Source organism: Primulina tabacum, chromosome 18 (assembly GCF_025594145.1).
Source record: "Primulina tabacum isolate GXHZ01 chromosome 18, ASM2559414v2, whole genome shotgun sequence".
Classification (NCBI taxonomy): Eukaryota; Viridiplantae; Streptophyta; class Magnoliopsida; order Lamiales; family Gesneriaceae; genus Primulina; species Primulina tabacum.
Window position 1 is genome coordinate 30,244,727 of NC_134567.1, and position 22,702 is coordinate 30,267,428.

Consider the following 22,702-nt stretch of genomic DNA (forward strand, 5'->3'; position numbering starts at 1 on the left):
TTTTTATCCTATGAAACCATATAATTAACCAAAAAAAAAAAAAACACACACACACACTAACACATGTTAGAATACCGTGGCTTAATTTGTACTATATAGTGATGAAAAATTACAGAAGACAAAAACTTATGTGAGACGGTCTCACAGGTCGTATTTTGTGATACAGATATCTTATTTGCGTCATCCATGAAAAATTATTACTTTTTATGCTAAGAGTATTACTTTTTATTGTGAATATCGATAGGATTGACCCGTCTCACACACAAAGATTCGTGAGACTGTCTCAGGGAGCTAGCTCATTACATAATAATAATAATAATATTGTTTGTACTAAACAATCAAGATGTCTGTCGTGTGCGCTCAAAAGGAGTCACAAGTTGATGTTGTCTTTGTGGGGAAAAGGGAATAAAATTAAAGTTAGTTATTTTCGCCCTAAAATGATAAGAGTATTTTTCCCTTTTAAAAGGTTGTCCTTTGCGGAAGTAAAAAGTAAATAAAGCTTAAAGTGGGAATAGAGAATCCCACTCGTTCCACTAATTTATGTGTTTATTTACCAGAAAGGAATAAATTGTTTTCGATTTGTGCCATATTCTGCACTTGAGAACATGACAAGTTATTGCTCGAGATTCTCCATTTACGACGCACGTAAATGGACAATTTTTTTTATGTACATTCTCGAAAATTCATCCGAATATATTTTTTCTTTTTTATAATGTGGGAATTTGCGGACGTTATTATTTAATGTACATTAAATAAACTACTAATACCACAATTTGCAAATCGTTCTATCCAAGTAAACTGATCGAAAAATTACGTGCGACATTCCGATAATAATTTTGATATGAATAATATAATTAAACTTCTGATCATTAACAAATTATTCATTGACTCCACCAACTCAAACACCTATTTGAACTCATATCACGAGATATATATTATATCAACTGAAACGAATTGAAGTCATTTTGTTATGAAGTTTCAACGTCTAATCTTCATTTGAAATTTTTTATATATTTTATTTGAACTAGAAAAATGTACGTGTGTTGCACGTAAAAATCTAAACAGTTGAAAATATATGTACGAAATTTTGATAATATTTAAATGAATTAAAACATGGTTAATAACATTTATCAACTGAAACAAACTAAGCCATAAAAAATAAAAAATCATGACCATAGACGGTATATGAATCAGATAAATTATCTTATCCACTTGACACATTTTTCAATATGCTTCTTGGTTGATTTTAACAATTCAACAACTCTTTGTCGTAGTTTGTTATAATATGCATATAACTATTTTGGTATGTTCAGCAAGTATCTGATCGTCTTTAACATCTATTATGTTATTTACAATCTTTATCGGGGATCTGACATGCTCGTAGTTTGCTTCTTTATCACGCCATTTTTTCTGTTTTCTACATTGTTTTTATCTGATAATCTTATTTTCCCGACTATTTTTTTATTGTTAAATGATTTTTCCGCTTTTGACAATCATCAACCTATAACTCTTAAGAAAAAATGCTTTTACTCGTGATAAGTTTTCACTTGTGACTAAAAATATGTATAACTTATATATTCTTCAACAACATAACCAATGAATGATGTTGCACCTTCTTCAAATATTGTGATATTTGTGATATCATTTTTATATATTTAGTATCAATATTATCAACATATAGCTATAAGGTTAATAAAATTTTAACAACTATTTCTCAATCACTGTGAGAAAAATACTTGAAATCTCTTCAAATGACTATATCTTAGAATTGTATCCTCATTTAATTTGACGCAATTGAAGAAAAGTCATCTTGATCGTCATTTTTTGGAAGCTTTGAAATAATGATTGCGTGCATCATGTCATGAGGATGATATAGTTTCAATCTCATTTGTTGCGTTTAGAACATAATATTATATTATTCATTGAAACTAAACAAATTTTCTTCTATCGAGTTTATATTTTGTTTTATAATATTTTATATCTTGTGGAACGATATATAAAATTAATTATTGTATTTTAAAAATCTTGAGAAGAGATGCGAATAATGTAATTAAGATATGCATATGAGATATCATTCAAATATATGTCAAAGTATTTGTCTCATTCAATATCTCATGATTCTCATCTAATAATATAACCATTTAGATTTCATGAGCATTTTATGATAGTCAAAATTAATTTGATGAAATATTGTAGAATTTTATTTGAATTTCAATATTTGGCTAAGTGAATTTATTTGACGAGGGGTTTTCTATGCTACCATCATATATGTTATCAATTAGCTGGTTAGACACTTTGACTAAAAAAAGAGACAAAAACAATCTTGTTGTCACCTCGAAATATATCGAGATAATATTGGAGGAAGTCACACAATTTTTCTTAAACCATAGAAAAATATTAGGCATGTGTTAACTTGTGATTTAATAAAAATTTAGAATCATGCATAATCATTGAATTAGAACAAAATCGCATGCCAAAAATCTACTGGATATTATATATTTTAATAATTTATCCATATTTGTCGTTCACCAGAGGACTCTTAGATCCTACCAAATTTTGTAGTTCACCTATTATTTTCATAATAAATAATATTACAAAAATAATATAAGCAAATACATAAAAACTCAAACTAAAATGCCTTCTATCAATCTAAGTAAAACAAATTGATTAGAAAATATAATAATGTCGTAAAAATTTTAAATATTGATTTATAGACAGAAGTTTGGAAATACATTTGCCCCAATAAATAAAAAATATTATATCTTGATATTCTGAGACATAAGGTAAAAACGAAAAAATATTTCAATTTTTTTAATATTTTCTACGTCACTTCAAACCAGGTAATCTAAGCAAACAGAAAACATGCATTATGTGTTTAAAAATTAACAAAATATCTCAACAATAAAAAATTGAAAAATAACCATTTTTGTTGGATATTTGATTTTGTTTTCTCTTTTCTTTGTACAAACAAACAAATCACATAAACAATCCAAACACAATTACATGATCAATACAAATGACATATAACAATCAAACATGTTAACGCTATGGTAAAAAAACTCCTCTAATTGCAATTGCCCCAATAAATAAAAAATATTATCTCTTGATATTCTGATACATAAGGTAAAAACGAAGAAATATTTCAATTTTTTTAATATTTTCTACGTCACTTCAAACCAAGTAATCTAAGCAAACAGAAAACATGCATTATGTGTTTAAAAATTAACAAAATATCTCAACAATAAAAAATTGAAAAATAACCATTTTTGTTGGATATTTGATTTTGTTCTCTCTTTTCTTTGTGCAAACAAACAAATCACATAAACAATCCAAACACAATTACATGATCAATACAAATGACATATAACAATCAAACATGTTAACGCTAGGGTAAAAAAATCCTCTCATTGCAAGAATACAAAATGGTCAAATGGAGCATATTATTTAGTAATATTTATTTAGCATCATTTATAAAAAATTGACTAAATATTTATTAATAATTTATTTTTATTCAATCCGACTCATCTCCCTTTGTCTTCCTATTATTATTTGACTGGCAATGTATAAATTTAAGTAATTAAAATTAAATTAGTTTGATTGAGTTAAATACACTATTAATGATCTTATTAAACTAAGATAAAAAATGACTTAAATAACACCATTAACATGACAAATTGTGAAACAAAAAAAATAATATAATAGTAAGCTCACAAATGAAAGTCATATATTTAATAGATTAATAGATAATATATTATTTAGTAATATGTATTTAGCATCATATATTGAAAATTGATTAAATAACTTAAATGTTTGCAATTAAATCACTTACATACAAATATTTTCTATCAATCACGTATTTTTGTTGATACATAAGTAATCTAAATATATCTACATTCTAAATGGGAAAAAATGTGTTATATGACCTTAATATTTATTAATAATTTAATTTAATTTAATCACACTCATCTCTATTCGTCTTCTCATTATTACCTTAATGTTCGTAATACTAACAATTTATAACATTATGATAGTGATTTTCTGTGAATTTGATCTCGAATGTGAATTGTAGATATATTTAGATTCACAATTCACATTCATATATTTATATAGATATAGATTATTATTAAAAAAATATATGAAAAAGAAAACATGTATTAATTTATGTAAATTTTAAATTTAAAAATAAAAATGTATTAATGATTATTATTAAAAGAATATATGAAAAAGAAAATGAAGGTAAGGATATTTATATAAATTCACAATTCACATTCATATATTTATATAGATATAGATAGAATAGATTTTTATTTCATTATTGTTATTTCTCACATCAACTTTATTGAATATGTCAGCATAATTTCATTCAACTTTCAGGTATCAAGGAAAGAATTGTTTGTTGAAATTTAGGTTTAATGAATTGAAATCAAGCAAAGAAGAATATAAAAACACCAAACGAAAAGTTGGAGGAAAAATTAGCACTCCAACAGCTGCACGAGGAGTTCCCAGACAGTGAGAGAGGCGCTAGGGTGGCCAAAAAAGGGAACACAGAAAGTTGCACCCCAATGCCCGAAGGCCTGTTTTATGAATGGTTGTGAACCTTTTTCAAGTTTTTTGATATCCTTTCAATATGCACAAAATCAAATAACCCAATGACAATTAATTCAACAAAATATAAAACTCGATTATATATCTTCATCGTTCAACCATTAATATTTCGGTGTATTTAATTCACAGTACTAACATCAAAGACACCTTAATCAATTAACTTCAAATAATAGGCTATATACAAACATCTGTGAACTACAAAAATTTCATATCAACGGATAGCATATACTTTGTAGACTTCGAATATATAATCAGAATTAATAATAACTGACAAACAACTCTCCAGTTTCAATTGAACGATTAGAATCACTAATTATAATAAATTAGGAATAATTCAAAACAACATCATTATAATATTCTTTTCTTTGTTAAAATCATACAATATTCAACAATATTCAATTTCTGTATGATTTAACAATCTATCGGATTTATTTTAGAAATCAACGAATTTCAAACATCACAAAAAATATAAACTTTATACATCAAATCGAAGACCTCGTGTCAACGATCCCAAAACTGAAAACATTTTTCCGTAAACTACCTATACCCAATCGGTAAGAATGTTAAAGCCGAATGGCTATTAGATGGGCGATTCGTCGGTTCTTCAATTGGATAACCGATAAGTCGCAAGATCGAAAAGAAAATCAAAACCACGTTCTTTCTTTTTCTTTCCACCTCTCTGTTGAAACTTTTTGTGAATGAAAATTTCAAATCATTAAGACTTCATATGACCAAAATATGTCATATATCATTTTTTTTAAAATCATTAATTATTATTAATCTCACAGTTATTAAATCAATAAATTGTGATGTTTACTTCGGATATTACAATTATGAATTAACAAGTGCGGCATAGTTCGATCAAATATGAGTTCCGTGATGAAACTCGATTCTCGGTGAAGGTGAAGATTGTGCTATCTTTATTGACAAATAAGCCAAACAAAAAATTAACCAAGTTTTTGCGCCAGAGCTAATTTTAACTTGGCCAAGCCAATCTATAACTTTTGTTTCAAATCGATCATCCTACAATCTCGACTTAATATATTATCCTTTAAGCCGAAAAATTGATTGAGTTCAAGTTCGAGATCGAGTTGGGATTCAGAATATCATTAGCATTTTATTAATTTTATCACCTTCACCTATTGATACTACATTATATTAATTCATACATGTAACTAGATTCAAACGTAGAAAAGAATCATGTTTCCCAGTCTAACGTAAACAACATGGAGTAGGTCTCTTGTGAGACGGTCTCACGAATCTTTATCTATGAGACGGGTCAATCCTACCGATATTTACAATAAAAAGTAATACTCTTAGCATAAAAAGTAATAAATTTTCATGGATTATCCAAATAAGAGATATGTCTCACAAAATACAACATGTGAGATCGTCTCACACAAATTTCTGTGAACAACGTTACACTGAAAAAACAAACATATTCATTATTACTTTTGACCACTCGATAAAGAAAATGGTCATTAGTGTGATGATGTGCACGTGTGAAGCAACTCCATCATAGCAACTTTCACAAAATAGAAAAATGGTTCCAATGAAATTTCGACCAAAACCAATAAATAATTTCAACAATACAAATACATAAAATCATAAAATTTAAGCTCTGTTAATTATACTGTGATTTTAAATTTATTTATTTAATCGATTAAAAAAAATCTTTCTGTTCACTCCATAAATGCGTCTAGTGTCACGAACTAATGAAATCTGATGAAGCTTGAAAAAATATATAACCCATTTTTCCACCATGTGATGATGAAAGTGAGCATTTCTTGTGTAGAATTATTTCACAATCCACTTGGAAGATATGGAATGTAATATTAATCAGATAAGTGGGCGATCAATAAAATATTAAGCCACAAACTTGTATGATACGGTCACGGATCGTATTTTATGAGACGGATCTCTTATTTAGGTCATCCATGAAAAAATATTACTTTTTATGTTAAGAGTATTACTTTTTATGTTAAGAATATCGGTAGGGTTGACTCGTTTCACAGATAAAGATTCGTGATATCGTGTCATAAGAGACTTATTAAAAATATTAAGCCACAAAGCACACATAGCACTTGTGATTTAATTTGTATCAGAAAAATCAGATAAAGTTAGGAAAATAAATTTGATCAACCATTTGATTTTTAAAAATGACATTTCTAAGTGTATTTGGGGATGTCTTTTTTTTAAAAAAATGGTTAACCAAAGTTAGAGAAAAAAAAAAACTCGGTAAAATCTATACGTGAGATGATCTCGTAAAAATTATAACATCATCTAATTTTATTGTAAATTACGAATTTAAAATGAAAGAGACTTGTAAGAGAAAAAGCATATGCAAGGTCAAAATCAGGTCCACACACCGCAATCAAATAAAAGTCGCAACAAAGCTAAAACAGCAAAGGTCAGCTCGTTGATTTCATTTCTTGGATATGGATGTTATTCAACTTCAACCCCACGCGCCCCCCGCCGCTTTTCCTTACTTTTGCATCACCAGCAAGCCCAAGATCCACTCCCCTTCGATCTTTGTTATATAGCTACATGGGTGTTATTTTCTTCAGAAAGCGTGGAAAAGTTCGACCCACTTTTTTTGTTCTTCCTCGTTTCGAGTTATTTTATATTTTAATGCTTTTTTTAGGCGAATCCCATTCTAAGAACCAGCCATTTCTTTCGTTTCTGTGATTTTCTATTTTCAGTGTTTGTTTAGGGTAATTCCGTTTCAGGTGCTTGCCTTTGTCATCGTTTTTCTTGAAAAGTTTCACTTTTGGGCTTGGATTGCCTTGTTTTACTGGGTTGTGCTGTGCATTCTATTATAATTTGTAATGGGGAGTAATTGGAGGAAAGTAAAGCTAGCCCTTGGATTGAATATGTGTGTTTATAGTTCGAGAAATCATGTAGCTGACAATGATGATGATGAAGATTTTCCACCGCCGTCTGAGAGGCGGTCGGACGCCGCCTTGCTGTCGCCTCCAGGAGACTGGGCCACTGCGCCATCTACGCCAAGTTCGAATAGGCTGAGGTTTTCCAAGAGCTTGAGTAGATCTTCTTCTAAGGTTTGGCTAGTTTCTGTGGATTATTTTGTTTCTTTAATTTTTTATAAGATTGTGTAAATTCTTGTGTTGGTATGTTTTCTCTCTGTGTGTGTGTGTGTGTGTGTGTGTTGGGGTGGAGGTTTACATCTCAACGTCTTACGTTTCTTGCTGTATTTGTATTTGATTGCTGATATTATAAAGAATTTGTAGTTAAATGGGAGGGATTGTGTAGATTGACGTATAGGTAACTGAAAGAATGGAAAATTTGGGTCAACCGAAGTCTTTGAGCCCTTCGCGAGACTGATTTCTATGTGATTTTTTCCACGTTGCTGCATTTAGGCGGTGTTGGTTGCGAGTGATTGTGCAGGAGATAATACACAAGTCCAAGACCATTTGGTTTTCAACAAAGACAGAAAGATCATGTCTTTTGTCATGTTATTTTGAATTGTGTGACATATTTAAAAACCTATGTTTTAAGTTTCGATCTTGGGAATAGCAGCAAGGAATTCTGAAGTTCCAATTAGTTGTTCTTCACCATTGATTTGTACGTGATCTGAAGTTAATCTGATACAACCTCTGGTTGTTGCACAATCCGTGTATTAAAAATCAGTTCTCTAAATGGATTCTATTGTTTGGTATTGTATTTGGAACTGAAATTAGTAATTGTTTCTTTAGATATGTTTATAAAATGCCTTTATTCATCGTAACGGGTCTCATCCAAATTTTTTTTCCACTTTCCAGAAGACCTGCTCTATATGTTTGGCATCAATGAGACGTGGGGATGGCCATGCTATATTTACTGCGGAATGTTCACATTCCTTTCACTTTCACTGCATCGCTTCAAATGTGAAACATGGGAACCTAATTTGCCCAGTCTGCAGAGCAAAGTGGAAAGAAATTCCTGTACGAGGCCTCAACTTAGACACACGGGTGGGAAAAGCGAGAGTAAATCCAGTAGACTGGCCCCAGAATAATGTTGCAATGACAGTTCTCCGCCGGTTGCCACTGCGTCGTTCCAATTCCACACGACATGTTGGGCCATTGTTCCAGGCCCTTGAGCCATCACTCCTCAATGATGACGAGGCACTTGATCATGAAATTCATTCTTCTGAGAAAAACACATCAAACAAGCGTCCCATATATAGTGATGTTCTAACAAAAGTGTCAATTAAAACATACACAGAAGTTCCAGCAGCTCCACAGTCAAGTGCTTTTGAAAGCTTTACCGTCTTAGTTCATATTAAAGCTCCTTGTTCAAATAGTTGGCTCAATTTTGGCAAGAACGATGCTTATTTGCCCCAAATATCTCACACACCTCGTGCTTCGGTTGATCTTGTCACGGTTCTTGACATTAGTGGTAGTATGGCAGGTACGAAGCTTGCCTTGCTAAAACGGGCAATGGGTTTTGTGATTCAGAATCTTGGTCCAAGTGATAGATTGGCAGTCACTGCCTTCTCTTCAACGGCTAGACGCCTATTTCCTCTTCGTAGGATGTCTGAAACAGGGCGGCAGCTTGCCCTTCAAGCTGTTAATTCTCTGGTTGCCAATGGAGGAACGAACATTGCTGACGGTTTGAGAAAGGGGGCCAAAATAATGGAAGACCGAAGAGAAAAGAACCCAGTTGCCAGTATAATACTATTATCTGATGGGCAGGATACATATACAGTTACTAATGGCGATGGCAATCAAAATCAACCAAATTACGAGTTGCTCCTTCCTTCATCTCTTCTCCATGAAGAGAGCTCAGGTTTCAAGATTCCAGTTCATACATTTGGCTTTGGTGCTGATCATGATGCATCATCAATGCATTCAATTGCTGAGATTACCGGAGGGACGTTTTCTTTTATCGAAACTGAAGGGGTTATCCAGGATGCTTTTGCACAGTGCATTGGTGGTCTTTTGAGCGTCTTGGTAAAAAATTTGCAGGTAAAGATAGATTCTGTGGACCCAAGAATCTATCTTGACTCTCTAAAAGCTGGAAGCTACCCTCACCGTGTGTTGCCCAATAAACATACTGGAAGTATTGACATCGGAGATCTATGCGCTGATGAGGAGAGAGACTTTCTCGTTTCAATAAATGTCCCTGCTGAGGTGTCAAGCAACGAAACATCATTGCTGAGGGTAATGTGTACGTACACTGACCCCTTGACCAAAGAAATGATGACCTTGGAAGGTGAAGAAGTCAGAATCAAGAGAACTGAAGCTGTCATACAAGAGAACGTCACAATTGAAGTGGAAAGGCAGCAAAACAGGGTCCAAGCGGCAGAAGCAATGGCACAAGCACGAACTGCAGCTGAAAGTGGGGATTTGACTGGTGCTGTCTCTATGCTTGAGAACTGCCGAAAAGCTTTGTCAGAAACTGCATCAGCTAAATCTCAAGACAAGCTGTGTGTTGCTCTTGATGCCGAGCTTAAAGAAATGCAAGAGAGAATGGCTAGTAGACATGTGTATGAGGCATCAGGAAGGGCATATATTCTGTCAGGATTGAGCTCTCATTCCTGGCAACGAGCAACAGCTAGAGGTGATTCTACAAATGGTTCGACCCTACTCCAGGCTTATCAAACCCCATCAATGGTAGAAATGCTTACTCGTTCTCAGGCTACATTGTTGGCTAGCCCTTCGACCCAAAGGATTCTACGACCATCGTGGTCATTTGCAGCACAACCAAAACCAAGGTAATGCCATGGGAAGCGTTCGTCAATCACTGCTAAGCATCCCTAAAGTGTCAGGCTTTTCTTAGTCTCATATGTGGCTCTTTGGGTCTTGTTTTGGGTGGGTCTGGTAGGAAACCAAGGATATTTTTGTCCGTCTTACTTTTTGTGCTCTACTTGTGTAAAGAAATAAACGTTGTAGAATGTAATATATATTGGGGTAAATATGGGAATTAGTTCACAGCTTTTTTGTTTGTCGTGTCGTCATTGGGGTGTGATGTAGATGATACAAGGACATACGTTTTATGAGATAAATGGGTTCTAGTTGGTATTTGTGAGGATGCATATCATTGTATTGATCATAAGAAACACTGCAATGTGAGTCATTGCATGGTTTACCTTGCAATGTGATTTGAAAAAAGAGCTGATAAGATACTAGTAATTAATATAGTGTGCTTTTTGTATGATAAATATATGATATTTCGGTGTGTAGATCGAGAGTGAGACGAACGATCCAACAATCATTTCATCAAAATCAACAAGTACCCAAAAATTTCACTACCGTCAAATGGTAGCCAAATTGTCACGAAAATGCTAATCAACAGCATGCTAAGATAGATACAAGAATGTAATAGTGTCTCTGCTATAAGCTGACAGGAAACAGCCGAGTCGATTATTAGTACCCACAACTTGTGTACGCAGAGACGGGTTCCAAAGTTTACACCGATCGAATTTTTGTTTTCTATAAAAAAAAAAAAAAAATTGCCCTTAACCATGTCTTCCGCAGCTGGAGGTTTCCAGTAGTTGGATTTTTATATGATATATTTACTTGTTCGTGCAAATCATTTGAATCAACACAATCATCACTCTTTATGTAAAGCGTATTGATGAGATGAACGGACAATGATAGTTCTACTTGTCATGCGTACAATATTAAAAACATGAAGATTTACTGTAATTGTTACTTTTTTTTTTCTTTTTGTTTTCAACAATTTAGAGTCGATAAAGACCCTGGTTGAGTCCAAGCGACTATTGTTTATCAAAACATAACGCTCAACACAACCCGACTCAGGGTAAAATATGCTCGAGAGAGGAACAAAAAAAAGAAAAAAAATTGATCCACTGAGTTTTTCCTGCCGACGGGATTTTTGAAATTTCACAAAAACATGCCATATAATTTTAATCCTTCTCTTGTACAGGGTTAAATAGAACACCGAATAAGAAATGACGCTCCATATTTCTAAAATCCTCAGTAAAGTCAAAACTAAAACCGTCCCCGACCAAAGGCAGAATGGATCCAGAATCGGAAAAACGTTCCATGGAAGACGTTTCCCAGACTATAAGTAGGAAAATCTAGCTCAGTATTGCAGGCAACTGTAAAGTATAGGGATTTCAGTGAACCTATAATTATCCTAGGAAGTTCATGATCACCAGATGAAGTACCAAGTTACAGAGTACAAAATCAGCAAAAGCCCGTTCTGGAGGTAAATCCTGCAAGTTTCAGACAGAGTGTAAATAATGGAAATGAAAGAGGAGCGTTTCTTGAGAGATTTTACCTTGAATTCCTTGTTTTCTTTGTTCACTTGAATTCGAAGACTAACTGTTACCAGAAAATGCCAACAGTCAGTTGTACATCTCCTTAAATGTTGATATACGTATCAGCATGGGGAGCAGGAGAGTTGGTATTTGAACTGTGGGGACCCATGTAAATTCACGCAAGTCCCAAAATCACACACCAAGGTTACCCAAAAACTAGTAAATCTAATGCAATAAAAAGGACGCAGCAAGTTCAACTTACCGGCAAGGACTGCAGTTCCTACACATGAAAGCACACCAGAAAGAAAGGAGTTGAATGGGAATGATCCGACAACAGCCATGTAAACCACCTAAAATCAGAATCCACAAAATAGAGTGACGGCTTTCTTCCTTATTGGAAGTGGGAAATGATAGACAAACCAGATAAACAGAAATGTGATGACGATGTTTTCCATGAGGAAATGCAGAAGTGAAGAATCAGACATCAAATATTACGATGTAATTAAAGGATATTAACGTGTGACTCTTTCGATGGATTCCTTAGTATGATTACGTTGCACACACAACGCTTCTTACATGGAGCCAGTTGTAGCGATTTTTTTTTTTTATATCTAATATGAGCACGTTGCATCCAAAAAAAATTTTAATCCCAGAAAAAGGACAATGTGACTTGTTTCAGACCACATGGCCAAGTAAACCAGCTAGGCAAGGACTACAAAAGAATCTTCTTACAAAGATTATGCTAGAAAAAGTAACCATTGTGTGTATTAATATTAGCAAGCCATGCCAGTAGAGGGTCAATAAACATAGTTGGGAATCGGGGATCTCATGAAAAATGTAAACAAGAGATGAAAAATTAAGCAGGTAACTATGACCTGAAGGCCAATAGTCAAATTAGGATTCAAAACAAGCAATTTTACTAAGTCAGGTACGAACACCAAATTATACAAGAAACCTTTGGACTAATAAATTAACAAAAAAGATAGACTATATTCTGCTTTCTAAGTAAATCAACAGTTCTCACAACTCAGTGAACATCAAATTAAAAAATTAATATGATTAGTTTTGGGCAACTATAACATCTGGTACCAAACAAACTTTCTCTACTTTTCCACATTATTAATTATTTTTTCAAACACCAACTAAATTTACCAAATTTGAGAAACTCTATAGAAACTGTCAGATTATGGCTTGAAGAGCAGTTGAGTGATGGCTTTTAATCACTACTAACCATTTGACCACAAAATTGCCAAAAACACCAGCACGAATAAATCTTTTAGATTAATTCTCACAGATGCTCCAATTTCTGAGGTGATCATAAATCAAGAGGCTGTAACAACCTTATCAATCAACACTGATTGAAAAGCTAGACACAAATAAGTTCATGAATAAAATACCACTTCCAATCACGGGTGGTCAGTCATGAAATCTACAAGATTTAATAAAGCTTCTCAAAATTCAAATACCGGACATAAATTTATATACGAACACGAAATGTCACCTGAATCACAGCAGTGGCGACTGCGAACACAATGTAGATGTCGATGATCTGTAAATAGTTATAGTACTATAACTCATAGATTCTCTAAATAAAAATATTCAAATATGCAAATACAACATCGTTGTAAAGGCAGATTGTTATAAAAAGAGATATATATATATATAGAGAGAGAGAGCACCTTCAGGTTGGCGGGCGTAGCTGAGTATGCAGATAGAAGAGATCGAAAAAGAGCTCGGGCATCGTTTGTAGCTGCCGATTTCCCCATCTTCTACACTCTTAATTTATATCTGCGTGAATGCAACAATGGGGCATGTGGAATTTTGAATGTCAAGAATATGGTCAATTCAAAAATTTACTAACATTCTTAAAATCAGGCTCAAGCTCAAATTATAAATCACTTGCTACGTTTTATTTGGAGTTTGACTAAATGAGCTCGAGCTTGGATCATTATGTTTGAAATTAATCAACATAAGTATCAATTTTGTGGCTCTAGCTCAAGGTCCAATCTTCATAGCTTTTTTGAAAACTTGTGTAGCGCAAAATAACTGACACAGGCAATATCAATCAACAAATACACATCCCACCCATTAAGCTTTTGATGTAATCATAGCCATGTTTCCTCGGATTAAATATCAACTACATCGAGGTCAATGCAGCTTAAAGTAATACCTTATTGTTACTTCTCTGAGAAAAAATAGGTATTTTATTCGCTGTGATCACTGCCTTATCTTCCCAAATATTATAGAGGTTGGTAACCATGAATGATTGGAATCAACGTTTTCTTGAAAAATAGCTAAAGGTTTGGTAAATACATAAGCTTTGACGAGAAAATATAAAAAAATAATTGACAGCAACCATATCACAGCAAGAAAAGGAAGATGGAAACGTGGATTTGGGATCATAGAGAAAATTCCACGCGTAGTGACTGTAAGAATAAAACTTCCGTGGACAACCAATGGGGGATTTAGTTTGTCAAAATAACTAAATTTATCTCATACGATCTCCAAAGCGTCCAAAACAAAATCTGAAGCTACAATCTTTCATCCGAGGCTGGCAAGAACCTCGAGTAATCAATTGCAACAAGCATTCACTAAATAATGAAACAATCGAGAGAATTAATCTCCAAAAAGTCAAGGAAATAAATTATTTTCCCTGCAACCCACGACCACCTACTCTACAACAAGTGAATAAAAAAGCCGAAACAGACAGTGGGGTGGGGGCGTTCATAAACAGTGAGACACAAGATATTAAGAATCAACGAATCACTGAATATTAGGACACAGAAATAGATAACACTGAAGGGTGAGAAATGAGATCAGAGATCTATTGCTACACCTCGGATCGGAGATGAAAAACAAAGTCTTGAAAACTCAAATAAAAACCATTTTGAAGTATAATTTACACATATAGCCCGAAACCATCCTCGATTCTTAATCACTAACCCGTAATCGACATTTACAGTTTGAAATCAACGGGAAATTAGAAGAAGAAAGACCTCACGAGTCGTACGGCAGATCTCAGCGGCGGACGACGCACCAGCTAGCCGGGGAGATTTGACTGGGAGTGACTTCTAATTGGATATCATGAAGTAAACAACGAATTTTCTAATTGGGCCCTTTTAGTGTGTCAGCCCGGTCAAAAAAATTTATTCTACTTTGGGCTTTAGGCCTATTATGGTCTTGTTGCTTTTCAATAGTAATAATAATTATTATTATTGAAAATATGTGATCGAGTATGAATTTAAAATATTTTTTTTTTAATTTTCCAGTGTCAAATTCTATAACAGTTATATAAATTGATATAATATAATATAATTTGCCTAGAAATTTATAGTCGGTGGATTCTTGGACTGCAAGATGTTCGACTCTAAAATGATGATCAGACAAGTTTAGGAACTTCAAGTGATCCGGCATGGTGCCGAATGAAACTTTCCAAATTGCGGCTATCATTGAAAAGCTTTTATCCGGCTTAGATTGATTTCAAAAATTATCTAAAGCACAAATAAAAGGAGATAAATTGGGGGAACTGGTTGTCAGGCTTCGTAGTGAAGAAAACAACAAGGTATCTAAGAAGGTTTCTCAATCCTGATATGGCTGATGCCAATATTGTCGAGCACAGACAAAAATCGATGGAAAATAAATTTATGGGTGGAGGTTCCAACTTGGGATCTAAGAAATATATGTTCAAGAAAAAGTTTTCGAGTAAGTGCTACAATTGTGGTGATCTAGATCACAAGTCTTCCTAATTCAAGAAGTTGAAAATGAACCGTGAGGCTAATCTCGTGGAAGACATATCTAAAGAGATTTCGAATATGAATCTTTGCGATGTCATTTCTGAAGTGAATATGATTAACTCGAATCCAAGACTAGTGATGGAACGATACTGGTGTCGCTCGTCATATTTGTTCATATAAAGACATATTTGCAACTCTGCATAAATAAGAGAATTGTGAAAAACTATTTATGAATAACTATATTACCTCATATATCAAGAGACATGGACAATGATCTTGAATATAACATCTGGGAAATAACCGACTCTCAACATTGTGTTGTATGTGTATAATGTTCGAAAGAATTTAGTGTCTGGTTCACTTTTAAATAAACATGACCCTTTATATCAAATACATCGTATTCATATTCGCTTTACGAAATAATTAATTCAAATTACTATAGAAATCTTTATAATTTATTATAAACTCATTTTAATTTTTACCACGTGGAACAAAAAAATCCAAAAATCATTTTGCGGCATTGCAAGTTCGATTTACCTTATTTTACGAACCAACCCACGTGCACGTATGGGGCAAAATGTCCCATGTGAAATTAATTCACGTTAAATATTGGGAAACTCTTCTTTTTACATCGAAAAACTAAATTTTATTTCATGTAAATGCATTCCATTTATATTTATATTATGCATAAATAAATGTCTAACAAGTCGGGTGCGTTTTTACATTATGATTGGATTTATTAACTCAACCTTTGAATAATTATATCACATGCACATGTAGTACTGGATACTATTATATTTTGCGGAAAATAAATTCTTTTTTTAAAAGATAAATCAATTATGATAATGAACACCTAACTATATAAAAATATTAAATAAAAAAGTTTCAAATACGTACAATTTTATTTTCTTTGATATTTAAGCACCGCTTGATTCATAAGATGAAATAATAAAATATATATTAAGGCGATCACAACTTAATCGAAAGATCTATGTGGATAACATAAGGGTAAGTAACTTCAAAATTTTAAAATTCGAGAAAGACGATGAACAATGATGCGATCTGGGTGAATCGAGTGAGCAGAGTCGGGGCAATCTATCGGATCTGATTTGTGTTTTGTTTAAGGAAATGAGTGAGGAGATGAATCTGTGAGCTATAGCTTCACTGTGACCCGCAGACAAGGAGATGAACTCGTGAATAGGCGCCGGAGGGGTGTACGACGTGGTCACTCCGATGCTTAAGTCAGCAGGTGAAGATGATAACCAGTGTAGCTTTTTCAGAATTAAAGACTACTGGTGTAAATATGTGTGTTAACATATGTGTAGGTGAATTCTCTAGAAAACCAGAGAGGGATCCAGAATCCTCTTTTAAATGAGAAGTATACCTGCTATTTACAGGAAAAAATGTGATGAGTATCTTGTTTTCAGTGCATACTTGCCACTTGATCATTCTAGATGTTGACTTCCTGTCACGAAACTACTATTCAATCATGTCACATCAATAGGATTATGTCATGTACGTTTTTCGAGAAAATATCTTATCTTCTGAATCACTCGAGTGCGGTACTGTTATCGAGATAGCCCGGGTAGAAATCATCCGAGAGTTTACATGAAAGCCCGGGCTTCTGGTTGCCTGTGGAGTAGAGCTCGGACATCTCCCTGCCTGGCTGCTGAAGAAAGCACTCTGCATATTGACCCTGTTTTGAAAATCCATTTAATATCTCGGGTCATCCATGATCCGGGCTCTTACAGGGTATCATCAAGAATAAAATGTAAAAACAATATATTTTTTATCATGTATCCGACCAATACGAATCGGTGTCTTAATTGGTTTATGAATTGCGTTTGTATTATTTTTCTAACATAATTAAGAAAAAATATTAATGACAGACCACGAAATTCTCCATCATTTATATAACAGTTATCGTGCATGTGAAATGTTGGACATAAAAAATTTGATCCCTGAATTTGAGGTTAGCTCGAGACGTGACGTGACGAATGTAATCCAAAATTTATTGTTGTTACTTATTTAAGGTTTTATTATAATTAATTTTTGTTGAGTTTTACAAAAATTTCTTACATGTTATTGGGGTACTGCATTATATTTATTTGAAAATTATTATAAATTTTTTAATTTCAGTCCAAGGGATCGGAAGCAAAATCCCCTAAAATCTCGAACCATCCTAAATCCTACTTCATTCTTGTCTCAAAAATATCACGACCTAGATTTTTGAGATTCATGATTTCATCCCGATCAATGTTGAGAGAGGGATCGGGAAAATACTATCTACTCGACGGGGTTCTCGATCAGACCCGAATATTTTAATAATTAGTTTTTTTTTTTTTTAAATATTATAATGTTATTAACACATAAAGTTACTAAATTATAATTTTAAATATAATATTATTGGACTGAAGCTCATACGTAAATTTACTGACACATTTAAAAGGGGCTATTTCATAGACGATTTTAGGGTTAGATTAAATAGTTAACTAATACATACAAATAAAAAAATTCACATATACAAATATTATAATTATAATTAAAATAAAATCGAGTTTATTATGATTTTCTACACTCAATCTAAATCTAGACAAATTAAAGAACATGTTCCTGTGTCGATAATGAGACAATGACTTGAGCTCCGTTTGGATAAAAAAATTTATAAAATATTCTTATAAAATTGTTTTTTTTAACAAATTTTTTATAAAGTATTTTAAAAATAAATATGTATTTGAACAATTATTCTGTTAAAATATTTTTAGAGTTGATGAGAAATTTTGTTATTCTAAAAACATCAAATAACATTTCTCAATTGTTTTTGAAAAATTATAGTTTGATAACACTTTTTAATGAAAAAAATCTAAAAATACTTATTTTAAATTTTTTCACTCTATAAACTTTAAAATATTTGTCAAAAAGAGATTTGAAATGTTTTTTTGTTTTGTTTTGGATTTGTTTATATTAACGAAGAACTGTTTCAATTTATTTGCAATGTACAACAAAGATGATTTAAAAATCGACATGTCTCAACCAAATTTAATATATGTTTTGAGAGTAGGTCTCTGTGAGACGGTCTCACGGATCTTTATCTGAGAGACGAATCAATCCTACTGATATGACAATAAAAAGTAATACTGTTAGCATAAAAAGTAATATTTTTTCATGGATGACTCAAATAAGAGATTCGTCTCACAAATACGACTCATTATACCGTCTCACATAAATTTTTGTCATGTTTTGAAAGCTTCCACAAAATAAAAATTTATCCATCGAGATATTATCTCACTGTTCAACAAGAGGATTACGAAATGGGTCTCTCCCCTTCCTGGCCTTGCCATCCCTAGCTTTCTCAATTTGTCAAGCATGGTTGTACCATCCGATTTTTTGGCAAAAAGTTATATGAGACGGTCTCACGTACCGTATTTTGTGAGACGGATATCTTATTTGAGTCATTCATAAAAAAATATTATTTTTTATTGTGAGTATCGGTAAAGTTGACCCGTCTCACATATAAAGATTCGTGAGACCGTCTCGCAAGAGGCCTACTCCCGACTCTTTTTTTACCTTTTTGCGTTAAATTTTAATTTGACAAATAAGGTTACTTAAAAAAATTAATTTATTATTTTTACAATCGATTAAATAAATAAATATATATATATATCCCATTTTGCCCTTATATCATATCAATATTACAATTTTGGTTTTTTTTTAAAAAAAAAATTTAAGCTTTGTCACCTGATTCAGCCGGTGATATTTCTGTTGTGCGCAAGTGTCGGTACCGACGTGCGGCACATGTCAAAACCCTTGCTGTAAACGATCATTCTTTGATTATAAATATTAGTTACTCTCCAATTATCGAGAGATTAAAGTGAAATTTGATAAATATCGAAGGACGAAAGTGCTATTTGAATTGTTGGAATTTTAAAAAATAAAAATAAAAGGTTTTTAAAATTTTTTTTTTTAAAAAAACCAAAATTATAATATTAATATAACACAAGGGCAAAATGGAAAAAAAAAAGTTGGTGTCTATTTTGTCTCTATTAGGCCCAGCCTTAATATATAGTATAGATATAGATATAGATATATATGGACATGATTTTGTTTTTTGAAAATAATAATAATAAAAAAAATCTATCTATAGTTAAAAATACGATTTAAAATGTATTAAAAAATTAATAAAAAAATCTTTCTTGAGAAAAAATAATTTTTTATGCTAAAATCTTTTGTAAGATCATTTTACAAGTTAATTTTGTGAAAAAGATATTTAACATGATACTGAGTCATTTGTATCCAAAATTTTCATTTATCATTTAATCAAAAAAATTCACTTTTCATAATAATTAGGAATTGTATAGATACAGATATAAATTCAGAGATTATCTTACAGAATATCTACATTTTATTATCATGACTCCAATTACTCGATTAACTTTTGATATTTACTAATTAACAAGTAAAATTAATTTCAGAAGCTAAAAACATAATTAACTCGGATACATGAAATTAGTGAGATAAAATTGTTGGATAACAAAAACTTATGTGAGATCGTATCATGAGTTAATTTTGTGAAACATATTTCCGACTACTAACGAAAAAGTTTAATTTTTATATCAAAATGTTATTTTTCAATGTATATATGAATCAGGATGATCCATCTTACCAATATAAATTGTAATTAGATCGTCTCACGAAATACCGAGTCAAATTTGATACCTCGGAATTGTACTTTACCATGCATTATTTTGAAGTGGCTTTTAAACTTGATAGACTGTATTTACCAAATAATGAAAATATTGATTATGCAAACGATCGAGTTAGAGTTTGGAGTATTTATTGCCCGATAAGTGGATTGCGACATGCATAACAAATAATTAATCGAACTACAGAGAAATTGCAACCAAAAAAAAATATTCATTCTAAATAATATTTAAATAAAATATAAAGCAGTTGTTATCGATCGACATTAATAATGTTGCTTCCATCTGTAAACAAGTGAATAAACTCAACGCTGTAATTGGAAACGAGACCACCAAATTCAATTATGATTAAGATACATAATACTAATAATAATAATAATAATAATAATAATTTACAGATAGACAATATACTAAAAAATCACGATGACACTCTTGTAAAAAGTTTGAAAACATAAAATTATATTTTATTTAGTGAGATTAAATATATAAAAATAACTCAAAACCATAATCAAAGTTAAATAAAATTATATAAACCAATGCATACACTTAAATGTAGTTTATATTTTTAAAAAACATCAAATTCAAATTTGAAATTTAAAAAGAAATAAAAAGACTTTACATTTGATTACCTATTTATTTCTTATTTATTTTCAAATGTTTATTAATATCGTGGATAATACATTAATACTGATAAATAATTCTTTTTTATAGCATATTATTTTGACGGGAACTTTTTAAATATGGAAAAAAATTTGTTTTTATTTATATATAGATAATATAGATTATACTAAGCTAATAGAACTTTAATAATTGTTTTAGAACCGCTTCCAAAAACCAAGCTAATAGAACTTTGATTTCGAAACTAAGTTTTTTTTAAGTGCTAAGTTGGTAAAATAAATGAAAGCGAGATTAAATGATCATGAGTTCAGCTTGACCTAGCGAGAGGTTTATCTGCCCCGTGATTGCAGGTAGATTTTAGACCTACAAAGTTAGTGGTGTTCGATTAAGTTTTTTACTTACTTTTAATTAAATATGACTTAGAAGTTTATATTAAACAATTTATTTAAAAAAAAATAGATGAGATCATGAATATGTAGAAATATAGAGAAAGCAAGGAAATATATTAATATTGACTTGTATTTGATAAAAAAAACAAAATTTTAAAGAAATGTGAGCAAACCAGCTCGGTCATCGTAGACCGGGACTAATTTATTGGGGGGATGGGTTAATATATATAGAGTAAATAACACTTAAAGTTTGAATTTTTTAAAAGTATAATTTTAAACTTTTTTGTATTTAAAATAAACCGGCATTTCTCTTGTCGGAACCTTAATTTTATATACGTATTAACTTGGTGAATTATTCGAGTTCCGTGGGTGAGGTATGCAAGTGACTTACAACCAAGAAAAGCGTCGTAGAAACTAATTTGTGGTGAATATGCAATGATATTCATCTTGCAAGTATATGAAAATATTATATAATTGAACTTTCAAGCATTTTTCATACATGAACATTTTTCATTCTAATAGATGACGATTATTTACACTTCCACGGGTGTATATAAAATATAAATAATTGATTGTGTAGTAAAATATAAATTTTTTGTGGTACGAACATATATGTTTGTTACAATTGAATCTTGAATCTAATATTTTATCGAAAGTATAATATCTTAATGTCTTCAGATCTTGATATGATGGTGTAGATTGTATCTCATTTGGTAAGTCACCGCTAACGTTATCAGAATCAATTTGGTGCGTTCATTTTGAATTGGACGATCCAGATCGCATCTCTTCAGATGATCACATCCCTTGGTTGCAACCCTAGATATCATCAGATCTCAACTGTCCATCTTAATCCAATGGTCCAAATTTGATTTCCTCAATGTAGATCAATCTAGTTCATCCGATCTCATCCAATGGCCGAAGTGCAAAGTGCGCCATCAATGGGTCGTTTGCTCGGGCGCGGGCGGACTTGGGTTTGGTTGGTGCGTTGCATCTCCCTCACCCCCGGTTGAATTGGTACGACTTGATTTTAACATAATAACAGTCCAATAAACATAATAATATGGAAGGAAGAAATTAAAGTCTTAAACTTCTCATGTGGGAGAAGTCTCATTCCACCTCCTACACATATTAATTGCCCTTCATTGTCTAACTTTTGTAAATAATTTCTCATTTACAACAAATCGATTCTGAGCAAATTAACATTTCAAGATTATCTACTTGAAATATAGATTCTAATTTCAAGTCAGTGATGGATTTCATCGGAAGAATAATCCTTGATTAATTTTGGAAGCTTAATGGGCCTCAAACCCATTTTCTCCAACATTTTTTTTCATTTGGGGTACACAGATAATTATTTTATTTTAAAAAAATTATATAGATATCAGTTTTCCACCATTCAACAACAATCAGAGTAAACCCTTTTTTTTTCTC

General features: G+C 31.9%; 2 protein-coding genes across 5 annotated transcripts; one reads left to right on the plus strand and one right to left on the minus strand.

Moving 5' to 3' along the window:
- The first annotated feature begins 7,011 nt into the window (after positions 1-7,011).
- Positions 7,012-10,729, plus strand: LOC142532758 (E3 ubiquitin-protein ligase WAV3-like). Its single transcript, XM_075639184.1, has 2 exons — positions 7,012-7,664; positions 8,385-10,729. The coding sequence occupies exons 1-2, from the start codon at positions 7,434-7,436 to the stop codon at positions 10,320-10,322; spliced, it is 2,169 nt and encodes a 722-aa protein (XP_075495299.1). The 5' UTR covers positions 7,012-7,433; the 3' UTR covers positions 10,323-10,729.
- Positions 10,730-11,309: 580 nt separating this feature from the next.
- Positions 11,310-14,953, minus strand: LOC142533355 (dolichyl-diphosphooligosaccharide--protein glycosyltransferase subunit DAD1). 4 transcript variants are annotated; one of them, XM_075640095.1, is made up of 6 exons: positions 14,832-14,953; positions 13,510-13,618; positions 13,332-13,379; positions 12,093-12,180; positions 11,851-11,894; positions 11,310-11,785 (listed from the first exon to the last, which is right to left on the minus strand). In XM_075640095.1, exons 2-6 carry the CDS (start codon positions 13,594-13,596, stop codon positions 11,702-11,704), a joined length of 351 nt encoding a protein of 116 aa, XP_075496210.1. In that variant the 5' UTR covers positions 13,597-13,618; positions 14,832-14,953; the 3' UTR covers positions 11,310-11,701. The 4 variants fall into 4 exon arrangements, with proteins under 4 accessions (XP_075496210.1, XP_075496209.1, XP_075496212.1 ...); XM_075640094.1 differs by having other exon boundaries at positions 14,827-14,936; XM_075640097.1 differs by having other exon boundaries at positions 14,841-14,908.
- Positions 14,954-22,702: the final 7,749 nt, after the last annotated feature.